General features: G+C 37.0%; 2 protein-coding genes across 2 annotated transcripts in view; one reads left to right on the top strand and one right to left on the bottom strand.

Moving 5' to 3' along the window:
- Positions 1-17,798, top strand: part of pth1r (parathyroid hormone 1 receptor) — an 86,142-nt gene extending 68,344 nt beyond the window's left edge. Inside the window, exons 5-13 of the mRNA XM_016283751.1 lie at positions 2,164-2,258; positions 7,597-7,783; positions 12,377-12,530; positions 13,273-13,333; positions 13,587-13,653; positions 13,914-14,008; positions 16,364-16,505; positions 16,611-16,652; positions 17,267-17,798. Coding sequence (XP_016139237.1) covers positions 2,164-2,258; positions 7,597-7,783; positions 12,377-12,530; positions 13,273-13,333; positions 13,587-13,653; positions 13,914-14,008; positions 16,364-16,505; positions 16,611-16,652; positions 17,267-17,620 — 1,197 coding nt within the window. The 3' untranslated portion in view covers positions 17,621-17,798. The remainder of the gene's footprint in view (positions 1-2,163; positions 2,259-7,596; positions 7,784-12,376; positions 12,531-13,272; positions 13,334-13,586; positions 13,654-13,913; positions 14,009-16,363; positions 16,506-16,610; positions 16,653-17,266) is intronic.
- A 2,143-nt stretch (positions 17,799-19,941) lies between these two features.
- The window catches only part of LOC107593816 (translation initiation factor IF-2-like), a 24,341-nt gene continuing 19,097 nt past the window's right edge, over positions 19,942-25,185 (bottom strand). The window contains exon 3 of the mRNA XM_016283694.1: positions 19,942-20,207. Coding sequence (XP_016139180.1) covers positions 19,942-20,207 — 266 coding nt within the window. The remainder of the gene's footprint in view (positions 20,208-25,185) is intronic.

Raw genomic sequence — 25,185 nt, 5'->3', positions numbered from 1 at the left:
CTGATGAAGTGGATCATTAAGGTAATTTGCTAAAATTCAGTTCTGACATTTACTGTTACACATCATTGCTCATATCTCATTTGTTCATCCATCATTCAGGTCTGAGCAAGCTGTCCCTTTACAATCATTAGTTCTGGATCAATGTATTCATATTCATAACAATTCTGTCACAAAGGCTTTCCAGATTAGCTTTCCAGATCCTTGGTTGCTCTCCGCTCAAAAATTTTGTTCAAATAGTCAATTATGGTTTCCAGTTTTTTATTTGCAACTTTTTTGCAAGATACTTTTCTTTGATCTGTAGCACGGTTGGGTGAGTGTAGAGATCTATATTTTGAGGTCATGCCTTTTTGCTTCCCAAGTCCCAAGAGCCACTTCTGCAGTTAATGAGAAATGCATCCATGCAAATGAAACGCTTTGGAGACAGCACAAACACAGCGCTGGGTATGGCCATCGCATCTCATGCTAAATGTTAACAGCTGGCAAGTCTCTTGTTCTATCAGCTCCAGATTGCTCTCCTCTAATGCACACGACTGACCCAGCTCGCTCAGTTAGTGCGGTCGCGATGTGAACTTGCTCGGCTGCCTACAGCCTGAAGTAATCGAAGTTGAAAGCGTGGCCGCTCGCCGCTCACCGCTCAGCTTTTGTCGAGTCTCTGAACTGCCAGACAAACAGTTTTTGCACGAGTCTGTGAGCAGACACCTTAGTCACCGGGTGTCAGCTTGCCCTCCAAATAAACAGTTGCACTTCTGGCAGAAAAACCGCCAAAGGCAGAGCTTGGATAGGTAATTCCTTCAGCAGCTCTGCTTTTGTTTACACGCCAAAAGATGCGAATGCTTGAGCTTTGCGTTTAAGCCCAAACAGAAATTAGACACCACCATGTGGTGCAAATATCAGTAAACATAAAGAAACTGGGATTTTTTCAGACAAGGTCATAATATACTGTATTGAGATGAAGAAATAATTAAAAGGTTCCGGATTTTGAACTACAGTCCAAAGAAAAATAGAAGATAATGTGCTTTTAAAAGCATGTTAGGGCTGCCAGTGTTATGAATGTTATGAAATGCATGAATTGCAGGAATCATATATTTCATTTTTTACATAATACTTCCTGTGGTGCACTTACAATTTTAGAAGGATTTTTTTTAACAACAAAAACAGTAATTTAATCATTTAAAATAATAATAAAAAAAAACATTAACCCATTATACCCTGATTTTAGTTTAAAGGAATATGTCTTCATATCATATTTAGTCATGTCTGTTGAGCAAACGAATGCAATGATCTTTCTCAATTTCTGCACTCTCATGAATGCTTTCATCATAACTAACACAGCGCAAGAATGTAAATAAGAGATCCACTGAGCAGTGCAGACAGTGTCATTGATTATATTGGGAGTTTGGGCGAGAGTGTCTTTGTTTTCTTTCTGTAAATAATTGAATCATGATTTAACCCATATTTTTACGTGTGTTTTAAATGTATTTCAAAATGTACAAAAAAAAAAAAAAAAATTATTAAATATGTAAATATGTTATTGATGTAAATGTATTTTCTGTCTTTTTTTCTACCCGTTTGTAAAAAAATATATATATATTTTAAAAGCATAAAAGCACACTGTAGTAGGGTTTTTCATCCACATTTGATTTGAACCTAAATGTAGGCTACTGTAAGATTGGAAATGTATTTTCCTGCCCCTAAAATGATAAATTATGCAATTAACAAAAGCAAAAAAGGCCTCTAACACTAGCTTGCTCTATTCTTTTTCTATTCCGAATATCTGTTTTCTTTTTATTTATTATATAATTAAAAAACACCTTGCTACGTGTACTGCGTTAAGCTAACTGAGACTTGTCACAGCACTTGCATATCATTGCTCTTTTGTTGATTTTGATTGTTTCTATTGTCCTCATTTGGATAAAAGCATCTGCTAAATGACTAAATGTAAATGCTAATTGCAGCTATTTCGTTTAGTTTTTTTTTTTTAATTGTCAGTCCTAATACATGTATTCAGTATATGATTTGATTATGATATGATTGTCTGTTTTATACACTCATTCTGATATTCTTGCTTGAACACCAAGACCTACAGCTGTTTTCCGTTCTGTTCCCGGTGCTGTTATTTGTTAGCTCTTGTTCTCACTTTCTTATTTTTGTCTTTATTCTCAGGAGGTTTTTGACAGACTTTACCTAATCTACACCGTGGGCTACTCCATCTCTCTGGGATCACTTATGGTGGCGACAGTCATCCTAGGATACTTTCGGTAAGAAAAACCCACCTCCTTGTTTTCACAGAAAGAATTGATGAAGCCCTTCACAATGAAGAATTTTTAAAAAAAGGGCTTTTTCCTCAGTCTGGGGGCTGTGCAGAAATGATATTGCTTGGACAAAAATGGCACATCAAACAAGACGTCTATGCATAAAATATTCTGGCATTGTCTTTTTACTTGATGTTTTAGATTTTTTTTCATCCTAGGATACTTTCGGTAAGAAAAACCCACCTCCTTGTTTTCACAGAAAGAATTGATGAAGCCCTTCACAATGAAGAATTTAAAAAAAAAAAGGGCTTTTTCCTCAGTCTGGGGGCTGTGCAGAAATGATATTGCTTGGACAAAAATGCCACATCAAACAAGACGTCTATGCATAAAATATTCTGGCATTGTCTTTTTACTTGATGTTTTAGATTTTTTTGATTTTTCTCTTTGATTCATAAAGTACTTGCAGAAACTTGCCAGCTTTCGCAGCTTTAACACTACAATGGTAGTCAATGATAACATTTTACAATGGTCCTGCTGAACAACAGAACTATTTTGCAGAAATTTAAGGCCATAAATTATCATATTTTTTGGCTAAGTAGTACTTTTTTGTCAATTTGTAAAACAGTTAGACATAGACGAAATCAGAATTGAGATATATAAACTCGCAAATGCATGAAAAAAGTCAGAATCACAAGATATAAACTCAAAATTGTGAGAAAAAGTCAGAATTGAGCATTTATATCTTGCAATTCTGACTGTGTTTCTTGTAAGTGCAACTTTATATTCCACACTTCTGACTTTTTTCTCACAACTGTGATTTTATACGCCCAAAATTCAGACTTTTTACTTGCAATTGCAAGTTTATATCCAGCATTTCATTTTTTCCTCACAATTGCAAGTTCATATCCTGCAATTTTCACTTTTGTCTTGCAAATTGAGAGTTCAACTCCAAAACGCTTTTTGCAGTGCTGCTTTTCCTCCACAGAATTTGCTGCTTAAATATTGCAATCTGTCAATAAATACAAAGAAATTTGGATTGCTTAAACACCACGGAAGTGTGAAATTGGTCTTAATCAGGGTTCTTAGGCTACAATCTAAATACAATATACATGCCCCATTTTTTTGAATCGATTTGTTTACTTGATGCGAGTTTTATGATATCCACATGTAGACCTCATGATGATTTACATGCATTTATCAAAGACTCCAGCTGAATGTCTGCTAGCTGCCGATGTTTACATACTGGTTTGATGGAGAAATGATTTACAATAAACTAAATGACTTTGAGTCATTATTTTTAATGTTGAGTTGATGTGTGCTTTTATGGTCATGAGACATGAGCAGAACAAGTGTAAGTCATTTGTAAAACCCATTTTAGTAATACTTAATAGGTTTATAGTAACAAAGCACTTATAAATCATTAGCAAACTATTAGTTTATGATAGTTAATTCATAGTTTATCAACTTTTTGTCCCTACATTGTTAATACATTATTATGCTACAGTATGTACAAATAATGAGTTCCTCATTCATCAACCTAACTTACATACAGTATTTAAACCAGTAGTAAAACAGTTGTTAATGGTTATCAGGAGTAATTAGTTATCACTGTAGATTAGATTATGGAAAATACTAAATTAAAAGCATCTTTAGCAGACATTAATTGCTAATTGCATTAATACAAAATATATGAAGTCTTCAGATGCAAAAGCCTCTAAAAGCCATTTGAAATGTTCTTCTAAAATGAGCATTTTTCTCAGGCTCCGGTGTGCAGGTTCAGTAATTTCACTTTAATGGCAATGAATAGGTTATTTGAAAAAACATGAAATAACTGAACAAAAACATTGGAGCCTGAGAAAAATGCTCATTTTAGAAGAACATTTCAAATGGCACTTAGAGGCTTTTGCATCTGAACTCTTCAAATATATATATATATATAGTTTGCAAATTAATACTTTATTTGCTGTCTACCAAATTTTACCTAAACTGTCACATTTGATCTATGCATGGCTTTGAATGGCACGTTCTGCTCGTGCTTCAGGAATAAGGCACAATGGTTCAGGAGTTAATGTTTTTACAAGTGTGCTGAAAGTGACTATTTTACATTTAAAACTTCAATAAAACGTTGTGTTTTGACTTGACTGAAGCGATCGGTTTTCCAAATGAATGGCATCAAATGAATGTTTCTCTAATAGTTCACCCAGCGTGTGTACTGGCCCTTTTTCAATATTAAGACATATGAGTGCATTTATTACTTTTGCGTTCAATCGTTCCATTTTCATTGCTAATTAATGCAAAGAGGTTCCCTTCGTTATTTATCCAGCGGGCTTATTCAAATAAAGGGTCGGGTCGTGTGCGGAACGAGCTGCTGACAGGTACCAGATTAGCTTGACTCGGCTCCAGTGCTCCGTGTTCTTAAGAGCCAGCTCATTGCCTGGGCACCAGGAAATGCAGGTCAGGAAAATGACTTTAATAAGGGCTCGTTTGGGCTGCTGCTGATCTGCTGCCAGCGTTTCCATGCTCTGTGCTCACAGTGTCAGTAGTATGGTCTCAGGTGCATGGGCTCCAGGACATCAGCCATGCAGTACGGTGACTCTTAAACATTAGCTCCAGTGTTTGAGGCACGCTTCGAGAAGCCAGGATCTACACGGATCGGCTCTCCGGAGCTTCCCGATCAATAGTTACCAATGGGACGGTGGTTAAACAGCAGTTAGTCTAATGACGAAGAGGCAAGCGATTCCACACAGCTGCTCTAAACCTCTCCAGAGGAACGAGAGGAATAACAAAAATAAACCCAAAAGGCTTAATATTTCAACATGCCTGGCTGAAAAAAAAGAGAGACCGGACTGCACACCTGAAGTGTGAATTTTGCACATTTGCAGGTTTTAGCCAATTTTTTTTCTCCAAATTAACAAAAATAGGAATGGATACTGATCACAAAAGAAAATTACAATTATACGGTTCAGTTTGTTGTTACAATGTAACAAGTTTTATTAATCTAATTTCTCCTATAGAACTTTCTGTAACACTTTAGATTAGGGAGCACATATTCACTATTAGCTGTATTTTCCCTCAATAAACTCCTAATTTGCTGTTTATTGGTAGTAAATAAGGTAGATTTTGTTGTAGATGTGTTTAGGTATGGGCTAGATCTAAGGGATCTAAATTATAGTCATGCAAAATAAGACATTAAAATGTGCTTTAAGTCCTAATAATCAGCCAATATATGCTAGTGTCACGGTGTGGTGCGGGAGAGAAGCACGAATACAAAGAAGAGAACGATAAACAGTCTTTAATAATCCACATAAGGGTAATCCATACCAGGTAGACAGGGTTCATACTCACAGCTAACGTAGACAAGAGCAGACAAAGAAACACTGAACTGAATACAACTTATAAGGTAGAGTAAATAAGGATAATTGACGAGACACACCTGAACATAATGACACAATCAAGGGGAGACAGAAACTAGGTCAATGGAACACGAGGGATCAAATGAAAACAAACACAATAATCCATGAAGTGTGACCGCTAGTAATTTGCATGCTAATAAGCAACAGGTTAATAGTTGTAATCTAAAGAGTTACCAAAACACCTAACCACACTCTAGTACAGGGTTCTCACGGCCATGGAAAACCTATAAAAGTCATTTAATTTCAAACATGTGATTTCCAGGCCTGGAAAAGCCTGGAAATCTGTATATATATATATATATATATATATATACTCATGAGATCAGATTGTTTAAATAAATCAGCGTTAAACTTTATTTTATGGTGTCCTTGTTACAGTGTATAATATTTATGTTCTGATTAATATTAATTAACTAGCCTACATGTACTTACTATATGGATAGGGTTAGGATTAGGGTTTGGTTTAGGGTTACTTGCATGTAATTATGCAGAATTTATTGTTATTATAATAGTAAGTACATGTAGCATGTGTAACAAGGACACCGTAAAATAAATTTGTTACCGAAATCAGTTGTAGTTGAAATAGTTGAAATCAGGTGAACATTTCTATAGTCAATATAAAATCATCCATTTGTAGTATATTTTAAAGTGTTTCTTTGGCTAAAAAAAAAAGTTTTTCTGAGTGTGACAAATTATTTTTATAAATCCGTATGCAGTCATCTAGGGCTATCTTGATAGCACATTTAATATAATGAGATGAGATAATGAGATCTTGATATGAACAAAGGTCAAACACCATTATTCTAACATTTAGGGCAAGCAAACTAAACTGCTACGTATGCCACCACCCCTGATTTTCCTCTCAGAGATTGAGATTGCCAAAAAAAATCACAAAATCAGATGCAAAACAGTGCTTGTTCACATGAGTAACAAACACTATCTTTGAATTATAAAAGCCTTGATCTGAGAAAAGATGATTCACAATGATCGATAGTTTTTTAGTATGAAAAGCATTTCAATGACTTTGAAACCCTAACCCTTTCATTGAAACATAAAGGATGGATATGTTGGCAGCATCTAAAACGCAAACATTTGTACACATGAACAACTGTAGGAATGTACAAATGTTTATGAATCTTTTCAGGTTTATTGAATACTGAATTGAGTTGGGAATATCCGTACAATAGTATATTATAACTAAAACATTTGTCACTGTGCATATTTACATTATATGTGAACTGTGCATTATATTATAACTTTTAATATTATTATTATGTGGTTAGCTTTAGGTAGAGGTGGCTGAAGGGCAAACTATCTATATAATATACCTGCACAAATATATTTACAATGTAATATAAGGGATTTGGTGTAGATTTTTAAACGTTAACAGCTGTAATGTAAATATTTCTTGCAAACACTTATGAATTTTCATGAGATCAAGCTGCAACATAATTTCTTTCAGAGGACTGCAACAAATCTGGAAGAGCTTTTACTTAATAGACTTGCTCCGGTCAAACTAGTTTGAGAGAGTGTTGACAAACCGAAGGGAATTTGGGAAACACATGCTTGCAATTTTGTTTTTATAGCTTACTTTTTGAGCCCTACGTTTTCAACATTTGTGCTTTCTGAACCTTTTAAATCCAAAGAATGTGTTACAGTCAGCGGCAGACTCATCTGGCTCTAATTAAGATCAGTATTGTTCTTCTAGCCTCTGTGAAAGGGCATGGGAGAGCAACTAAACACACACACACACACACACACAGATCCAAGTATCTGCTATTCTACGGTACTAATCTGCATTCTACTGGTACATTAATCTGCAACATTCTGATCTGTGATTTCACGTACCTTGATACCTCACACTATTTACACCTAATTACAAAATAACCCTTGTTTGACCTCATTTCTCTTTTGTATCTTTTATGTTTCAGGCGACTACACTGCACCAGAAACTACATCCACATGCACCTGTTTGTATCGTTCATGCTGAGGGCCATTAGTATATTTGTGAAAGACGTGGTGTTGTACTCTGGTGCTGCTCTGCAGGAAATGGAGCGCATCACTGTAGAGGATCTCAAATCCATCACAGAAGCACCTCCTGCCAACAAAACCAAGTTTGTAAGTGCAGCACACATACAATCATATCTATCAGTGAAGTCCATAATCATATCTATCAGGAATCTCACATTGTGTTGTTGCCATTGTAGTAGTAGTTTGGGAGCATCGTTATCCTCTGAAGCCATTTGTTGTTGACTTGCCACTAAGACCCTCCTGTAATTTCCACATATGTGCGTAACCAGGAAACAGGGATTTCAATTAAGCTTTATGTGAATTAAATTAACTTCCTTTTTAATTAAGCATTATAATTAAGACTATTATAGTAACTATGGTAGTTACTCAATACCTAGTAACAGGAAGGATTATGGATATTCTCATTTGGCATGAATATGGGTCTCAAGCCATATAAAGAGACTAGGATATAAGCCATCCAGCAGCAACCCAGTTGCCTTTCGACTGAGGTTCACACTGCATTTTGTCAGTAGCTGATGCTACGGGGAAACACCTTTTTTCAAAAATACTGATGCCCTATTGAAACACACCAGTGTCTCACACTGGCCAATGGCATTGGAGTGTGCCAAATATTTGAATAAATATTTTAATGCCGTCTTGCACATCATTGGCTGGCTTGCTATTTGATTTTACTTATGTTAATTGAGTAACACTTTAGTTTAGGGACCAATTCTCACTATTAACCAGTTGCTTATAGCATGCATATTACTAGCATATTGCTGTTTATTAGTACTATTAAAACACATATTAATGCCTTATTCTGCATGACCATATTTTAGATCCCTTAATCCTACCAAGTACATAAACTTAACAACTACCTTAATAACTATTAATAAGCAGTGAATGAGGAGTTTAATGAGGCACATGTCATAGTTAATAATTTGCTAATAGTGAGAACTGATCCCCAAACTAAAATGTGACCATTAATTGTTTACAATTTGTTTTTAGTACTTTTTGTAACACTTTAGTTTAGGGACCAATTCTCACTATTAACCAGTTGCTTATAGCATGCATATTACTAGCATATTGCTGTTTATTAGTACTATTAAAACACATATTAATGCCTTATTCTGCATGACCATATTTTAGATCCCTTAATCCTACCAAGTACATAAACTTAACAACTACCTTAATAACTATTAATAAGCAGTGAATGAGGAGTTTAATGAGGCACATGTCATAGTTAATAATTTGCTAATAGTGAGAACTGATCCCCAAACTAAAATGTGACCATTAATTGTTTACAATTTGTTTTTAGTACTTTTTACCTTGAAATATCTCTCTATGTGTGTCCATTGAAAATGTTGCACCAGGGGCCTTAGAGAAATAGCATTTCCTCCCCTCTTCATACTTGTAAATGGCTGGTGTGACAATAAAGCTCTCTTGAATCTTGAATATAAAGTGGCGCCAACACCAAATCCTCAGAATCTTTCTCATTCAGAGATTGTTCAACCGGAGGACAAGAAACGTTGGAATATCTTGACACCTTCTGCGGGAAACAACATTCCAGTGATCCAGTCATTATCCTTCTGTGATCTATTGAGGAACAGTTCAGATACATTCACTCGTGGACACATTGTTTCAAATGTCAAGCCTCGAGTGGCCCTAATGTAAGGGTCCCTCTTCCAGTCATCTGGCATGAGAGCTGTCTTTTCTCCCTTCAGAGATTCCACGCCAAAGCCACTTTTGATGTGACAGGCTGCTCTCACTGTGAGGGAAATGATTCTCAGGATGCTGCTCTCTAAGCTTGCTCTTGTTATGGAAGATGAGCTAGCTTCATAGGTTGTCCCACTGCCTTAATTTTCCTGTTCTCATGAACTGCGGAGGAAGAGCAGTCGAGCCGTGAAGTAGAGCAAGAGCTCACATCAGCTCAGGTTTTTTGTGCTCCTCACTCCCCCAGTTTTGCATCCTACCACATTATTTTCACTCGAGCTGAGCTCCACCCCTGCTTTGGGAGATCGTGATTTGGTCACATTTGGCATATTGGGTGATGGGGATGATGCCATGTCACTGGCAGCCTGACAAAGAAAGATTGTCCAGCATGGCAGAGGAATCCACCCTTCCTCATCAGCGTGAACTGGAGGAGTCGAGAATCCGACACAGAAATCTCCTGAATTTACTGACCAAAGCTTTCGACAAGCTTGGTCTTGAGTGGTCTCTTCAGGCCGAATCTGTTCATAGCCATTTGGATGAATGGTTTCCGCAGTCGGGCCACCACCTCACAGAGACCTGCTCCATTCTTCCTGGAGGTGCACAAAGAGCTGACAAAAAGCTGTATTGAATTTGTGCCCTGCTTCTACAATGTTGGACAGCATGATTTACAGAGATTCACAGCAGCAAAAAACCTTTTGCAATGTGGCATTTTCTACCAAAGAAACTCAGCTTGACCCATCTCCTTACTCGATCAGGCTCTTTGTCTTCTCACCACCTTTCAAAGACATCTGTTAGCTCTGCCTCAGACCCTCAAAAAGAGCCTGAGCCAGCTGTCTAGCTTATCCAAAGCCGCAGGGACTCTGTCCAAGTGGAACAGAGTCGCTTCTCACCTGGTGTGCTAAGAGGAGTTGTTCTTGCCGATGTTCTGCATGAGCCGGCTCTAAAATGAGCCTGTTCAGTGCTTGCATTTTCTTATGGAGAGGTAGACTGATGTGTTATGACTGTTTAGGATTGTCCATGTGCAATAAAAAACAAAAAAAGGGCATTCCTCCTCTTCTTACACTTATTCAAACTCACACAGCATGTCATGGCATTCTGATTGTTTTTTTAGGTGAAATTCCTTTGCTGTTGCCCCAAGGTAAAGGGGGGACAGGTTATCTGACACACTCACCTTAACTAAAGTGTGACCAAAACTCATTCATTAGGTGTGAGAACCACAACACTTTGGTTCCCTATGTGAGGCCTATTACAGCACTTTCCCAACAGGGAATGGGTGAATTCTGCAAGCTGAACTGCCTCAACAGTTGGGTGTTGATAGCCCAATGAGAGGCGACATTGTGCAAACACATAGACCGTCCGTAAGGCTACTTTCATTGCCTTATGTGGTGCTTATTGGGCACCAGTAATCTAATGATGCTTTGTATAATATTAATAAGCACTGGTGAAAGATACATCATGCAGAGGTGCTGGGACACATCATCAGTAATGTATATTGGGGTCACTGGGTGTTTTGGGTTTTTAACATCATGCACCCTCGCCCAGGCGACCCGGCCGAGATTCCGTCCTGTGTCCCAGCAACATTGCCTACATTTCTGCACTATTAATACAAAGCCATTTAGTGGCTTTCTTTGTGGCTTCGCCTTTCTCTTTGCTTTCCCGGTGATGCCTAGTAGTGTAAACATTCTGCAGAATGATCGCCCTGCAAATCCTCTGCAGCCCACCTCCAGAGGCTCACAACCAGTTTGCCAGCTCTGCCTCCTGCACTCTTCAACTAACTCCTGGTACTTGGTATGCTTCCTCTCATTGGGAAGCTGCCACTGTTAACTGTATATAAAGATGCCGGCATTGCTGTAGTCCATGTTATAATTGATGTGCACCAGTAATTCTGCTTATACTAACATATTATGATGAGTGGCCGGCTGCTTAAAGGATTAGTTCACTCCAGAATTAAAATTTCCTGATAATTTACTCACCGCCATCTAATCCGAGATGTTCATGTCTTTCCTACTTCAGTCAAAAAGAAATTAAGGCTTTTGAGGAAAACATTCCAAGATTTTTCTCCATATAGTGGACTTCAATGGTGGCCAACGGGTTGAAGGTCCAAATTGTAGATTCAATGCAGCTTCAAAGGGCTCTACACGATCCCAGCCGAGGAATAAGTGTCTTATTTAGCGAATTGATCAGTCATCTTCTAAAAATAAATTAAGATTTATATACTTTTTAACCACCTTCAGGCATTGCGTAATCACGCTGAAAAAGTCGAATTTTTTCCTAGCAGAAGAAATATTTTAGGTGCAGCATGATTGCAGCATGATTGGACACTGTTCCCCATATGATCAGCTATCGATGCAATGAAATTAAGATTTATATACTTTTTAACCACCTTCAGGCATTGCGTAATCACGCTGAAAAAGTCGAATTTTTTCCTAGCAGAAGAAATATTTTAAGTGCAGCATGATTGCAGCATGATTGGACACTGTTCCCCATATGATCAGCTATCGATGCAATGAACCAAATTCAAAAGTGAATGTCTGTGGTAATTCTCATAACTTCAGTTCCCAGAGATGAGGGAATGAAACATTGCATTAAATGGCTGTTATTGTACCTTAACTATCAGTAGAGCTGCCAGTTATTCCTCAGTCAATTCTGAGGATTTTGATAGGGTGAGAGCCACTTCCATTTGGTGCGCTTGAACGCCATTGGCCAGTCCAAGACACTGGTGTGATTCAATAAGGCTGCAGGGTTCTTGGAGAAAGGTAGTTTCCCATAGCACTAGCTACTGATGCCACGTCTCGTTTGCTCATCTCACAGGTAACCCCTCACATTATCTTTCGAAACTTGTTTTAAATTATCCTTCACTATTAACTGTGCATTTTTGAGGGTGAGTCAAGTTACACGTAGCTTGTATCTCAAAACCAAATGAAGGTGAAATAGGAACACATGCTTTTAATCAATATGTGCTGAATCGATTTTACTTTACCCTTCAAGATTGGCTGTAAGGTGGCTGTCACTCTCTTCTTGTACTTCTTGGCGACTAATTATTACTGGATTCTGGTGGAAGGCCTGTACCTGCACAGCCTTATCTTCATGACCTTCTTCTCAGACAGGAAGTACCTTTGGGGCTTTACTCTGATTGGCTGGGGTGAGTAAACGATCTTCTTCAGGTAGACTCCAATACACAACACTAGGGCATAATTATTCTACTTCTGGCTACAGACACCAAATCATCCAAAAGATTTAATTAATGCTTTCTTCGACATCTTCTCCAGTTAGTTTGAAATAGGCTATCAACTAGGCTATCAATTTGTGTATCAAACAGATTTGTAAATGTACTCTTGACGAACAGCAACAGTTATTTTGAGGTATTGCTAATTGTTTCCAGTGCAGCACAGTGGCATGTGCTATATCTTTTGGAGACAGCAGCAAATGTGTCTGCCTTTGTGGATATACTTTTTACTTCACGGCTCCTGCATTGTACACACTGTGTGGAAAAGTTGGACATGCACAGCGCATACAATGTGGATGCTGTGGAGCTAAGCCACTTCTCTGTTGCTAATACCAGTGTTGCAGAGCCAAGGCTCAACTATAGACTTTTTTTCTGCTGGGCCAGTACTTCAGACTTATATAAATGCTCTGCCAGCCTTTTCACCACCACCAACCCAACAATGCAATACAATACAATACAATATTTATTTATTTATTTATTATTATTATTATTATTTACAATACAAGAACAAATAAACTAATACAATTATTTGTTAGTTTAATTACTTGCAATAATCACTGGAAATTATACAGAAAAAAAGCCATTAGGGTTCTTCTGTATGTAGCCATTTGAAAGTAAAGGTCACTAAAGGTTTTACTAAACAGGTTTCATTAAACAGGTGTTCCTGCAATGTTTGTGACCATTTGGGCCAGCGTGAGAGCCACTCTTGCTGACACTGAGTAAGTGTTTGTGTTTGAAATCGTTTGCCAATATTACCATGTGTACATTTATACAAGAATGCAATATTAATTCAGCTTGTGGAACAAATAAAATATTCTCTATGTGGTAAACAATGTACAGTATGCATGTGCAGGACTTTTGCAAAAGACTCTAGATATAAAACACAGTATCTTTGTATACTATCTATTAAATATTAATAGGATGTCTGGATTGAGCTTTCTAAAAGTGACTGATCTGGTTTATGATCTACAGGTGCTGGGATTTAAGCGCAGGAAACCTGAAATGGATAGTGCAGATCCCTATTCTGACAGCAATTGTTGTAAGTTTCCATAAATAAAAATGAAATTCATAAGTAGGCATTCATTATTTTGATGAATTTTTTTTTTACATTTTAAAATCATGAGAAGTGTAAACTTTGACAAAGTTCTGTTGAACTTTCATGTGTCTCAAGTAAATTGCAAATATTATATTTATTTGTCTACCAGTTCCTTTATTGTGAATGCAGTTATTTCATGTGTCTGTTAGTTATATGTCTCAATTATGATCTATTAAATTAGTGTATATACTTTTCTCCCAAAGGTAAATTTTTTGTTGTTCCTGAATATAATTAGAGTCTTGGCAACAAAACTTAGAGAAACAAATGCAGGAAGATGTGACACCAGACAACAGTATAGGTAAGATTTTTGTTCAACATCTGATATATATATATACACTACTTGGGGTGTACAGTGAAGCCAGTATTTGTATCTGTATTTGTATCTGTAACAATCACAAAATTATTCGTATCTGTATCTGTATTCGGATAAAACCGGAAGTAGGCGGAGCTTGGACCAGAACTCCGTACAGTTACTTGATAAGACCGCTATTTTTTTTCGAAGTTATCTCTGAACAAATATGCCGTGTTTAACTAAAATAATTATTTTTTTATGATTATAACATTTATTTAAATATCTTCTAACAGTCAGAGCTGATACCCTTGTATAGGCAGTGTTTGGAGATGCGGTTGTGCTTCAGGGAACACAAGTACGAGTCCCAGCTTGGGCACCTAATGGGATCTGATAAATAAATATTTAAATAGCCTATAATTAAAATAGTAAGGGTTCCTACGCAGTTAAGAAATATGGAAATTGATTTAAGTAATTTCCAGGAAAAGCATGGAAAAAGGCAACTGCAACACTATTTTATTTGAGCTTATTTCATTCGTTAACACTCATTTACTTCACACACATGTTACTGCGTATTAATTTTAGAGGTTTATGAAAAACAACATGCTTTCCTTTGGCTCACCGGTAGCTGCTCAGTTTGGAAAAGTATTTCACTTAAGTCATTTGCAGGTCTGGAAAAGTATGGAAAAAAAGAGAACCGAGTAGGTGGACAAATATTTATGTTTTGACTATTTGCCCTATTCAGTGTTCTAAAATATGAAATTAATAATTTCTAAAAATAAATTTATCATAGGCTACAAGCAGAGAGATTTCAAGACAAACATTTAGGGATCATTTGAACACGACTGAATTAGCTAATTCAAGGCGCACATTTTCATTACGCAGACCTCTTTTTGAACTTCTCTAAACAAATGTGCGTGTGCAACGCAAATCAGCAAAAGATAAAGAAGCAAACATGTAGGCCTAGTAGAAAATGTATATGTATCTTAGTTGATTATTAGCCTACTCTTGACAGAGAGCTGGTTTGGTTGTTGAGAGACTGAGACGCGCAGAGACGGCTGTTTGATTGGCGATCGCGCTGTGCTTATTCCGTTCATTCGTGTATCATATCGTAGCCTATAAGGTTAAACTCTTTGCCTTTTAAATATACACAAATAGTAGAACATGTATGATGTAGGCCCTATTATTTTAGGTGATATTACTCTTGCCAAGCTCTGATTTCTGTGTGATGCATGGAGAGGCAACAGCACTGCGGTGTTTGATTTGTTGGTGTTTTTCATTCATAAAGTTTACATTCATTCACTTCACACACTCATTATTGCGTGAATTTAGAGGTTTGTGTAAAATATCGCGCTGATCCCCTGGCTCACCTGTGAATCTAGCAAACACCAGAGTGTGCCAGCCTCAGCCGAATATTCGGGCAGAATTATTCGTTATACGTTATTCGTTTTTTAAGCCATTATCCGTGCCTTTCCGAATGAGATATTCGGCTTCAAGCACACCCCTACACACTACCATTTGAGATTTTTTATGTTTTTGAAAGAAGATTTTTATGTTTACCATGGCTGCTTTTATTTGATCAAAAATACAGTAAGTAATACAGTATACAGTAATAATATTACTATTTAAAATAGCTGATTTCGGTCCCACTTTATATTAAGTGGCCTTAACTACTATGTACTTACATCAAAAATGAAGTACAATGTATTTATTGTGTTCATATTGTATTGCAAAACACTTCTGCTGCTATTGAGGTGAGATACGGGTAAGGTTAGGGACAGGTTTGGTGGTATGGGTAGGTTTAAGGGTGGGTTAAGGTGTAAGGGATGGGTCAACTGTGTAATTATAAATGTAATTACAGAAATTAATTTCAGATGTAATTACATGCAGGTATTTAAAAAATATAAGTACAATGTAAAAACATGTATGCACACAATAAGTGCATTGTACCAAATTATTCATTTAAATGTAAGTGCATAGTAGTTAAGGCCACTTAATATAAAGTGGGACCCTAGTTTCTATTTAAATACATTTTAAAAATATATAATATATTTAATTTATTATATATTTTTTTCATTTATTGTCTAATATTTATTTAGTGTTAAATGATCCTTAAGAAATCATTGTAATTTGCTGAAGTGGAAACCATAACTCCCCATAACTTCAGATTCTCTGAAGAATAGCCTTTATTTGAAATAGAAAACTTTTGTAGAATTATAATACCTTTACTGTTATATTTTTATCAGTTTAATGATCCTTACTGAATAAAAGTGTCAATTACTTACTTTAAAAAAAAAATCCTATTGACCCCAAACATATACTTTGGTTCTTCATCGTTTTGTTTTGTTTTTCTTTATGCGACAGAAAGCTGTTAAAATCGACGCTGGTCCTCATGCCGTTGTTTGGGGTTCACTACATTGTGTTCATGGCAATGCCCTATACAGAAGTGTCTGGGGTGCCGTGGCAAATCCAGATGCATTATGAAATGCTCTTTAACTCATTCCAGGTAATATTTCAAAAAAGATGTAGACAATTAAAATTGTACAAAGACACCAAAATATTTTATTATTACTTGTATAATTATATTTTAAATTCATGCTCTATTTTCCAGGGATTCTTCGTTGCAATTATATATTGCTTCTGCAATGGAGAGGTAAGAATGAATTTTTATTTAATTGTTTATAATGAATTATTTTCACTTATGTCGGTACATTCTAGACAGGCTACCAGGTCAGTTTGTGTTTCAGTGGTTTTAAATAGCATGCACCTGCAATAGTTTTTTTGTTTAGTTCACTTTTTGTTAGTAATTGCACTTTATACAATTTTATAGCACTTACTATTAAATTCTCAATTTGCTTTATTAATTTTCAGAAAAAATGTACTGCTTTAAACGTTTCATTTAATTGATATATTCTCTTAATCCCACTGAGTGATAATTCAAAAACCATTACTATGCTTATCAGTAGTTGTTGCGGTGTTGAAATGTTGAGAAAAGGCAGATTTTTGTAAATCCAGTGGTCAAATGCTGCGGTCACATGACTAGTGACTGGTCTTTGTGTGAATGTCCACAAAACGGACAGATTTTCTAAATGCATGTAAGCGATAGGCTATTTTAGAAAGATCCATTTAAAAGGTGAAAAAGAAGAATCAATCAATTATAAATAATTCATGTTTAGAATCTGATTACATAATCCAGATTACATGTAATCAGTTACTTCCCAGCTGCTTGTTTCATTCACATATATTCTCATTCTTATCACACTTTAGGTCCAAGCAGAAATCAAGAAGTCATGGAGTCGGAGGACGCTCGCTCTGGACTTCAAGAGAAAAGCCCGGAGTGGCAGTAACACGTATAGCTATGGACCCATGGTGTCTCACACCAGCGTCACTAACGTGACCGCACGGGGCCCTCTGGCCCTGCACCTCACCACCCGCCTGGGGCCCATCTCCCTCAACGGCCACCGGAACCTCCCGGGATACGTGAAGAACGGCTCGGTCTCTGAGAACTCCATCCCATCCTCGGGACAGGAGCTGCATATACAAGAGGAAGAACCTTCGAAGAACTTCCAGGTGGAAAAAACCATCCCGGTGGTGGAGGAGGAAAGAGAAACAGTCATGTGACTTCACAAACCTTAAAAATGTTGAAGGATTAGAGAGTCCTTTGTTTCTCAGGATTTCCTCACAATTTGGGTTGTGAGACCATCTAAGATGTACAGTTGGACCTAATGGACCAGATATGATCCGTGTCTTTTAAAGGAGCCACAATGTTCTTGCAAGACTGGAAGCTACTACAGGCACCAGGCCATCTTCACCAGCAGTATTCGGAGGATGTGAACAGATTTTGCTTCAGGATCAAGTCATATAAAATATATGGCACTGTGGACCGTCAATTGTCGATAAGACACTCATATTTCCAAAAAATGTTTTTGATCAGCACTAATATAATGTTATTTACAGATGCGACTGCCAGTAGGGAGGACACTCTTTGTATTATGATAGCAGGGTTGTATTAGTAGAATGTGATATTTCTATGTCTCTAAGCTTTGAGCGGTTGTGTCTTGTTTATCTATGTGTTTAATCAGTAGATTTGCCAAATCTTGCCAGACTGTATTTTTCTTCAGGAGTGAATTCATTCTGGATCTGTGTAGATTTATACAGCACAAGCTTGCATTATTGCCAGTGATGATGAAGTGATTGTTGCCAGTGGTGAAACGTCAAAGAATTTTGTTATTAGGACCAACACGTACTATACTAACAAGCATAAAAGAGAAATTATGTTAGCATGTTTCATTTTCAGGGTCGTTTTTGGCTGCCTTAACCATTGCAATTTAGTATAGTTTATAATACTGTTAACTGTTTCCATTTTTATCACCAAGGCCATTTTTTTCATCCAAAGTGGAACATTGTCACATTGTCTGATCATGCATAAGCAATACAATAATTCTTATTAACAAGCCACATGATATGAGGCGTCATTCATATCTGAAGCACAAAGAGTGTGCATTTAGTATTTCAAGTAAGGTGTGCATTCATAATCACATACATGATTATATTGCCTTACAAAATATCCTTTGGCAGCACCCAGTATACCTTTCATTTCCTTTTTAGATGACACATTTCAAGTGCCAGGCCATGAATGAATAAAATACGCCTCTCATTCTGAGTAATCAATTAACAGCATCATTATGCTCTGTGCTGTAAGAGTTTTCAGGGAACTCTTGATCTCCATTAAAGGCATCATAAGAGCGGTTCACTGAAAACCCTTATACATTATCCTCATTATCGTATAATGGATGACTGTTGTATTTTTCACATCTAGACTTATTATACCTGCTCATGCTTCACTCCACTGCCTCACATTACATCCAATCGTTTCATCTTAATGTCTCATGCATTATTGTAAATGAGCAGCTGAATATCATTTTTTACAGCCATAAGGAAGAACAAACTGAAGTCAGTATTGTAGGTTTAGAGGCTCATGGTCTGTTATGTGTAATATAATGCTGCCTTTTGTTACTCCATGTATATATGTCAATATTGTGTTTACACATTACACGAAAATGTCCACACAGTTTTGAGCTAAATGTTCCTCTGCATATGTTTTAGAATGTAATACTGATATGGAAAGACTGTAATCCAGGTTATGATTTTATATGCAGGCAGTTCAGCAGTACATATGCTGAAAAAAGCCTAAATTTAGTTTTTTTCATATTTCAAGCAATTCGTGTTTGCTAGTCAATAAATCTAAACCATTACTCAACCAAATAAACTTTAACAAAATATATACATATGCATTCTGCTTTTCTTTACATAACAACCGTCTGAACTTGAATTTGAGGACAGATCAAAATGTCAACATTTCAATCATGTTTTTACCATTAAATGTAATCTATTATTTTCAGTTGTATTATTTATAAAATGTCATTTATTGTTGCACTTTTTATACATTTGAGACTGTTGGTTTTAGATATTAACAGGGATTGATTTGAAAATAACTGCTTGAATGATATTGAGGTTTCATGACCGATCAATCAGTCAAGAAATTGATCTTATTTTACTGCTTTGAATATCTCTGCTTTACTCATGTGCATATTTTTATTACATCCCATCATTCTTCATGTCCTCGGTAGAAGTGTTTTTACCCAAAACAGAATATTCTTTCTGCAAAAAAATTGAATTGTTGTTGTTGTTGGTGGTGTTGTTTATATGTTAAGTTGCATGAATGCAAACTAACTTTTCTATGTATACCAGTGTTGTATATTTTAGTGTTGATCATGTGAATAATAAATGAAAATGTATAATTAACAGAGACTCATTTATTGTCAATATGTACAATTTACAGTAAAATAAATAGGCTGAAAATGTGCTTTTATAAATTGTCTTACAAAAAATAAAAAATGGCTAATGAAAGTTTAGCACACACCAGTAAGGTGACTAAGTGTTCACTTTTTTGCAGGCTTCTTGGCACCACCCTTGGCTCCACCTCCTTTCCCTCCTTTTTCTTCTCCTTTCTCTCCACCTCCCTTTTTACCTTTCCCTCCATCCAATGCCTCGTTCTTCGTTGCTCCTTTCTCCCCCTTTTCCCCTTTCTTCTTTGTGGTTTCAGCCTTCTCTTCACCCTTGCCTTCTTTTTCTTTCTTCTTTCCCTTCTCAGCATCAACCTTGCCCGCAACGGTTGGCACCTCCTCCTTCTCCTCAGGCTTAGCCGCTAAACCAAAGAAGAAAGAAAGAAAGATCAGGATTCTGAATTGCCTTCCATTGCACTACTTGTGTGTGAAGCAATGTTATGCTCCTGGAGACCAGTCACATTTTTGTGATACAACTTGCCAGAGGTTTACCATTTTTATTGTGAATATAAATTAGCTACAAAAAGTCTAATTATTTTTCGTATTTATTTTTTATAGCCGGTTTACCTATGTTTTTACCTATGCACAACATACTGAGCAGACAGGAGAAACACTGGTAGAGATGTTAAGAAAGATCTCCAAATGGAGCAGACAGCATTGTCATGTCAGTTAATTGATTTCAGATTGATCAGCCGGCTGAGAGCAGCGCTGAAGACAAATAGATTGTGTTTCTGGCCTAATCAGAAATACACAGAGCAACACTTACAGCATTTTCAAAACATACAATCAGCTTTCTTCAACCTTTGATTCTATCTATATGCTAACGTTGATCTATGTTACAAAAGTGTGACGATTCCATAAGTGTATTTTCAGATTTTAACAAAGCCTTTTCTCGCTTACAGAGATTTGGTTTGAGAGGCTTGAGATTGTCTGAATCGTTCTGCGGCTGCTCTGAATTCCATCAAACGTTTTTATGGGAAAATGTTCCAACTGTAATATTTTCCCTCCCGCACGTTCACCCTATGCACACAATCCCAGCGCATTCCTGCTCCGAGGGGCCATACTTACCAGATGATTGATATCGGGACGTGTACAAGCTCTGTGAGACACACATGCTGCTTTCAAAAGAATAATATTTGTGTAATGTCTAATAGCATGCATTTATAATTGGACCAAACATGATAGAGTCCACATGTTAGACAATAAATGGGTGTGCAACCCAAAACTTGAGCTAAAGTAACTCAACAAATGAATGAAATACTGTACGTATTATTTGTTACAAAACCAAACAACAGATATCGTGCTCTTGAGGTCATCTTTTCAGTCCTGAAGAATAACAGAGGGGTTTTCTCTGAGCCTTTCAGCTGTTGTATGTCCGTGTGGATGATGGTGTCTGTGAGAGTCAGCATTAAACCTCTGCAATCATCTAACAACTGTTCTGTGTCTAATAGCAATGAGTGGAAAACATGTCATTACAGAGCTTCATCTTCTCAAAAATTCTCTAAAAACTGAAGTCATCTTAAAATGTTATTGCTCTTCTCCAAAACTGGTGCATTGTTAGATATAATTAAAGGCAGGGATTGGTTGAAAAACATTTTTTTCTTATGCTGGTTGAAAGTCTCTTCACATCCATACACTGTAAAAAAAAATCCGTAAAATTGACGGTAAAAAAACGGAAGCTGTGGTTGTCAGAATTTTACCACAAAAAATACGGTAGCAATGTTTTAGGTTTTACGGTTTTAACTTAAATTTACAGTTAAGTACCGTAATTTCATTAACTGATATAATGTTAATATACCAACCTATTGAAGGACTGAAATCTGTTTTGTAGCTTTGTAATACACTGATAACCACCAAATGCAGGAGGTGATGAGAAAGTCACATGATGAACCAAAGCCCATCACAAGCAGCTTTTAAATAATAACATATATAGAAGGTGCACAGTGTGTCTTTCACACAAACACTAAACACCATCACGGTAACACACATGAGACTGAAATAATGCAATAAACATTCATTTAACAACATTAGGTGTAACACACAACCCTAACATACAAAACTGATAAGAAAAAACTAAGAAAAATAGTTATTTCAACAAAAAAAAGAGAACATTTAAAATGTAACGCAGGGAATTCTGGGAATGTCAATTTACAGTTATTCACTGAAAATTATACGGTCTTGTTCACTTCCAAAACAGTATACTACCGTAAAATTAATGTCCATTACATGTAATGTCCAATACAGTTTTCACCGTATATAGTAGGAGAATTTACCGTTAACCATTTAACAGGTTTTTACTGTAGCATTTTTACAGTCTTTTACTGTTAAATTCACGGCATAGCAATCACTAAGTTAAGTGGTCTAAATGTATTTATATCATCAGTGGAAGGCATAGGACCAAGAAATGTTTGTCTAATCATATCCCTCGGCCAGAGGACTACAATAGGATGTCCTACCTGCCTGTCCAGCCTGGTCTCATTGAATAAAGGCTTGGATTTATATGACACCATACTCTGTTTTTATTGACACTCTATAGCATCACTCTTGAAGAGTAATTAGCTGGTGAAGTGGATTTACTTACTGCTGAGTTAACAAAATTTATCATGTGCATTGTAATGTTTAAAGTGGACATCATAACAAATTACCAGACTGGGAAGATTTTAAAATGAGCAGTTAATTCATAAATTTGTACGACATTACCTTCATGCTGTGGGAATACAAACAGAATGCAGAAGACAACGAGCACTGTAAGTGCTAAAAAGTGGCAGAGCTACATAAGGTATATAGCATCAAATAACAAACTAAAAGAAAATTTATTAGAAAAAAAGAACACTTGGACATACATCAGTGTGATAAAAGCTACCTAAAAAAAACTTAAAATGCAACATTATTACAATTTGATTTGATTTATCAAATTTAGCTTACTTTGCATTCTTTCACATGGAGAGGGCAGGGTTTATGACCTATACTGCAGCCAGCCAATAGATGGCGATCAAAATGTTTTGGCCTTACTTTTCAGGAAGTGTGCATCACACTTGTTTGGAACAAAGCAAACAATCCTCATGTCTGAAAATGCCTTTAGTTTACAAATAAAGAACAGTATTTTCTAGCAGATGTAGGGAACGAGTCGCCGTGATTTTGCCAAGTAAGACATGTTCCTGGATCAACATCTTTTGTTCATCCTGGATCAACATTACTGTCCAAAAATATAGACTAAACCCAATCCCAATCCCTACCCATAATTTATTCCTAAAATCAGTGTAAAATGATAGCTGATTAACAAGGGTGTAGAAGCACCTAACCCTGATAAGCCTAAAACAGATATTGCCTGAAAAGTTATCCCTCAATTCTGATTGGTTAATTGGAATGTTGATCCAGGAACATGTTGTACTTGGTCAAATCACGCTCACCGTAGGGAACATATAAGGTGCTATAAACAAAATGGTTAAAACTGCTTCATAAAAGCAGGAAGGCATTCAAAGCCTCGCCATATTCTACAAATATTCATGGCTAAAGGTGTTGCATTCACCTTGCTGCAAGTACTGCTGAACATTCATAATTTAGTACTTTTATACTTTACTTAACAAGGGGCATATAAATGATTTGGGAAAACATTTTGGTAAAAAAAAGTGCAGGTGTCCAACAATATAATAATGGTTCTTACATCCTTACTCTAAACACATTTTCATGCGCCTACAGTTTTTCTGTTAATAACATTTTGCACAGCCTAAATGGATTCCATGGCTCCTCTATCTTCAATTTACTATGAAATAACGTCTAACCTGCGTGGGGCAGACATCCGTGAGGTTAATGATTTGGCCTCCGAGCTGAAAGGTCAGAGATTGAATCTCAGGGTTAGTAAGGAGTGTGAGTGAGGCCGGTCTTGGAGAATTACTGAGACGACTCTTTGTCTCTGCTCCTCAGTTGTTCCAGGGGTTCTGGGCCTGAAACCGGTCATACTCTGGGTAATTAATTAAAAGTGTGAAAGGAAAACATGGATAATGACATACTTTTGGAAAACACTTCTGCAAGCTTAGAAGTTTTCAAACTGATATGAATGCACAGTTCTCTGTGAAATCAGACATTTAAGCACCCCCATATAGCCAAAATGGCATAACACCCCGCAATATTTGACTGTGAGGCTCCTCCTATCAAAGTATCGAATCTTCGACTATTCGGGGTCACCCCTACTCTTATGCATTATGTATTATGTACATGACATACAGACAACATGCTGAAGCCGCTCAGAAACCTGATGAGTGGATGCAACTGTCGCCTATTTATACCCGTATGCACGTGGAGTGGCTCAGCATGCAAAATCCACTGGCCAAATTTCATTGGTGTTTTCTTTTAATCAGAGAGGATTCGGGCTCCCAAGTAAGAACCCTAATATCGTTATCGACATAATGTCTCCGTTCCCTCCATCAGGGAACGAGGGTTACATACGTAACCGAGACATTCTTCAATCACCGAAATTGAATCGGAATGATCAGGGAACGGAGTGAAATACTTCACACCGCATGATAAAAAGAATAAAACCCAATTCAAAAAAAAAAAACTCACCATGTTAGGTAACATAAGGGCCTTTCGTACCGCGGGAACCTTTTCATAGTACCAGAACTAATTGTGGAACTACCCACTTTTTGGCGTGTTCGCACCGCCGGAACATCGAATCTTCGACTATTCGGGGTCACCCCTACTCTTATGCATTATGTATTATGTACATGACATACAGACAACATGCTGAAGCCGCTCAGAAACCTGATGAGTGGATGCAACTGTCGCCTATTTATACCCGTATGCACGTGGAGTGGCTCAGCATGCAAAATCCACTGGCCAAATTTCATTGGTGTTTTCTTTTAATCAGAGAGGATTCGGGCTCCCAAGTAAGAACCCTAATATCGTTATCGACATAATGTCTCCGTTCCCTCCATCAGGGAACGAGGGTTACATACGTAACCGAGACATTCTTCAATCACCGAAATTGAATCGGAATGATCAGGGAACGGAGTGAAATACTTCACACCGCATGATAAAAAGAATAAAACCCAATTCAAAAAAAAAAAACTCACCATGTTAGGTAACATAAGGGCCTTTCGTACCGCGGGAACCTTTTCATAGTACCAGAACTAATTGTGGAACTACCCACTTTTTGGCGTGTTCGCACCGCCGGAACTGGGTGCGATTTTAGTACCGGACTGCCTTTTTCGAGAACCAAATTAGCTCCTACTCCGGAGCAGGGTCTAACCAGCACAACTGGAACTAATCGGGACGTAAGTAGACATTGATTGGCCAAACATGTATGAAAACGCCCTCCCCCGCCATGATTTAAAACGCCCT

This window comes from Sinocyclocheilus grahami, unplaced genomic scaffold (genome assembly GCF_001515645.1).
Source record: "Sinocyclocheilus grahami isolate Dianchi unplaced genomic scaffold, SAMN03320097.WGS_v1.1 scaffold176.1, whole genome shotgun sequence".
Taxonomy (NCBI): domain Eukaryota; kingdom Metazoa; phylum Chordata; class Actinopteri; order Cypriniformes; family Cyprinidae; genus Sinocyclocheilus; species Sinocyclocheilus grahami.
The sequence above is the reverse complement of the archived record's forward strand: the minus strand, read 5'-3'. Positions and strand labels throughout refer to the sequence as shown.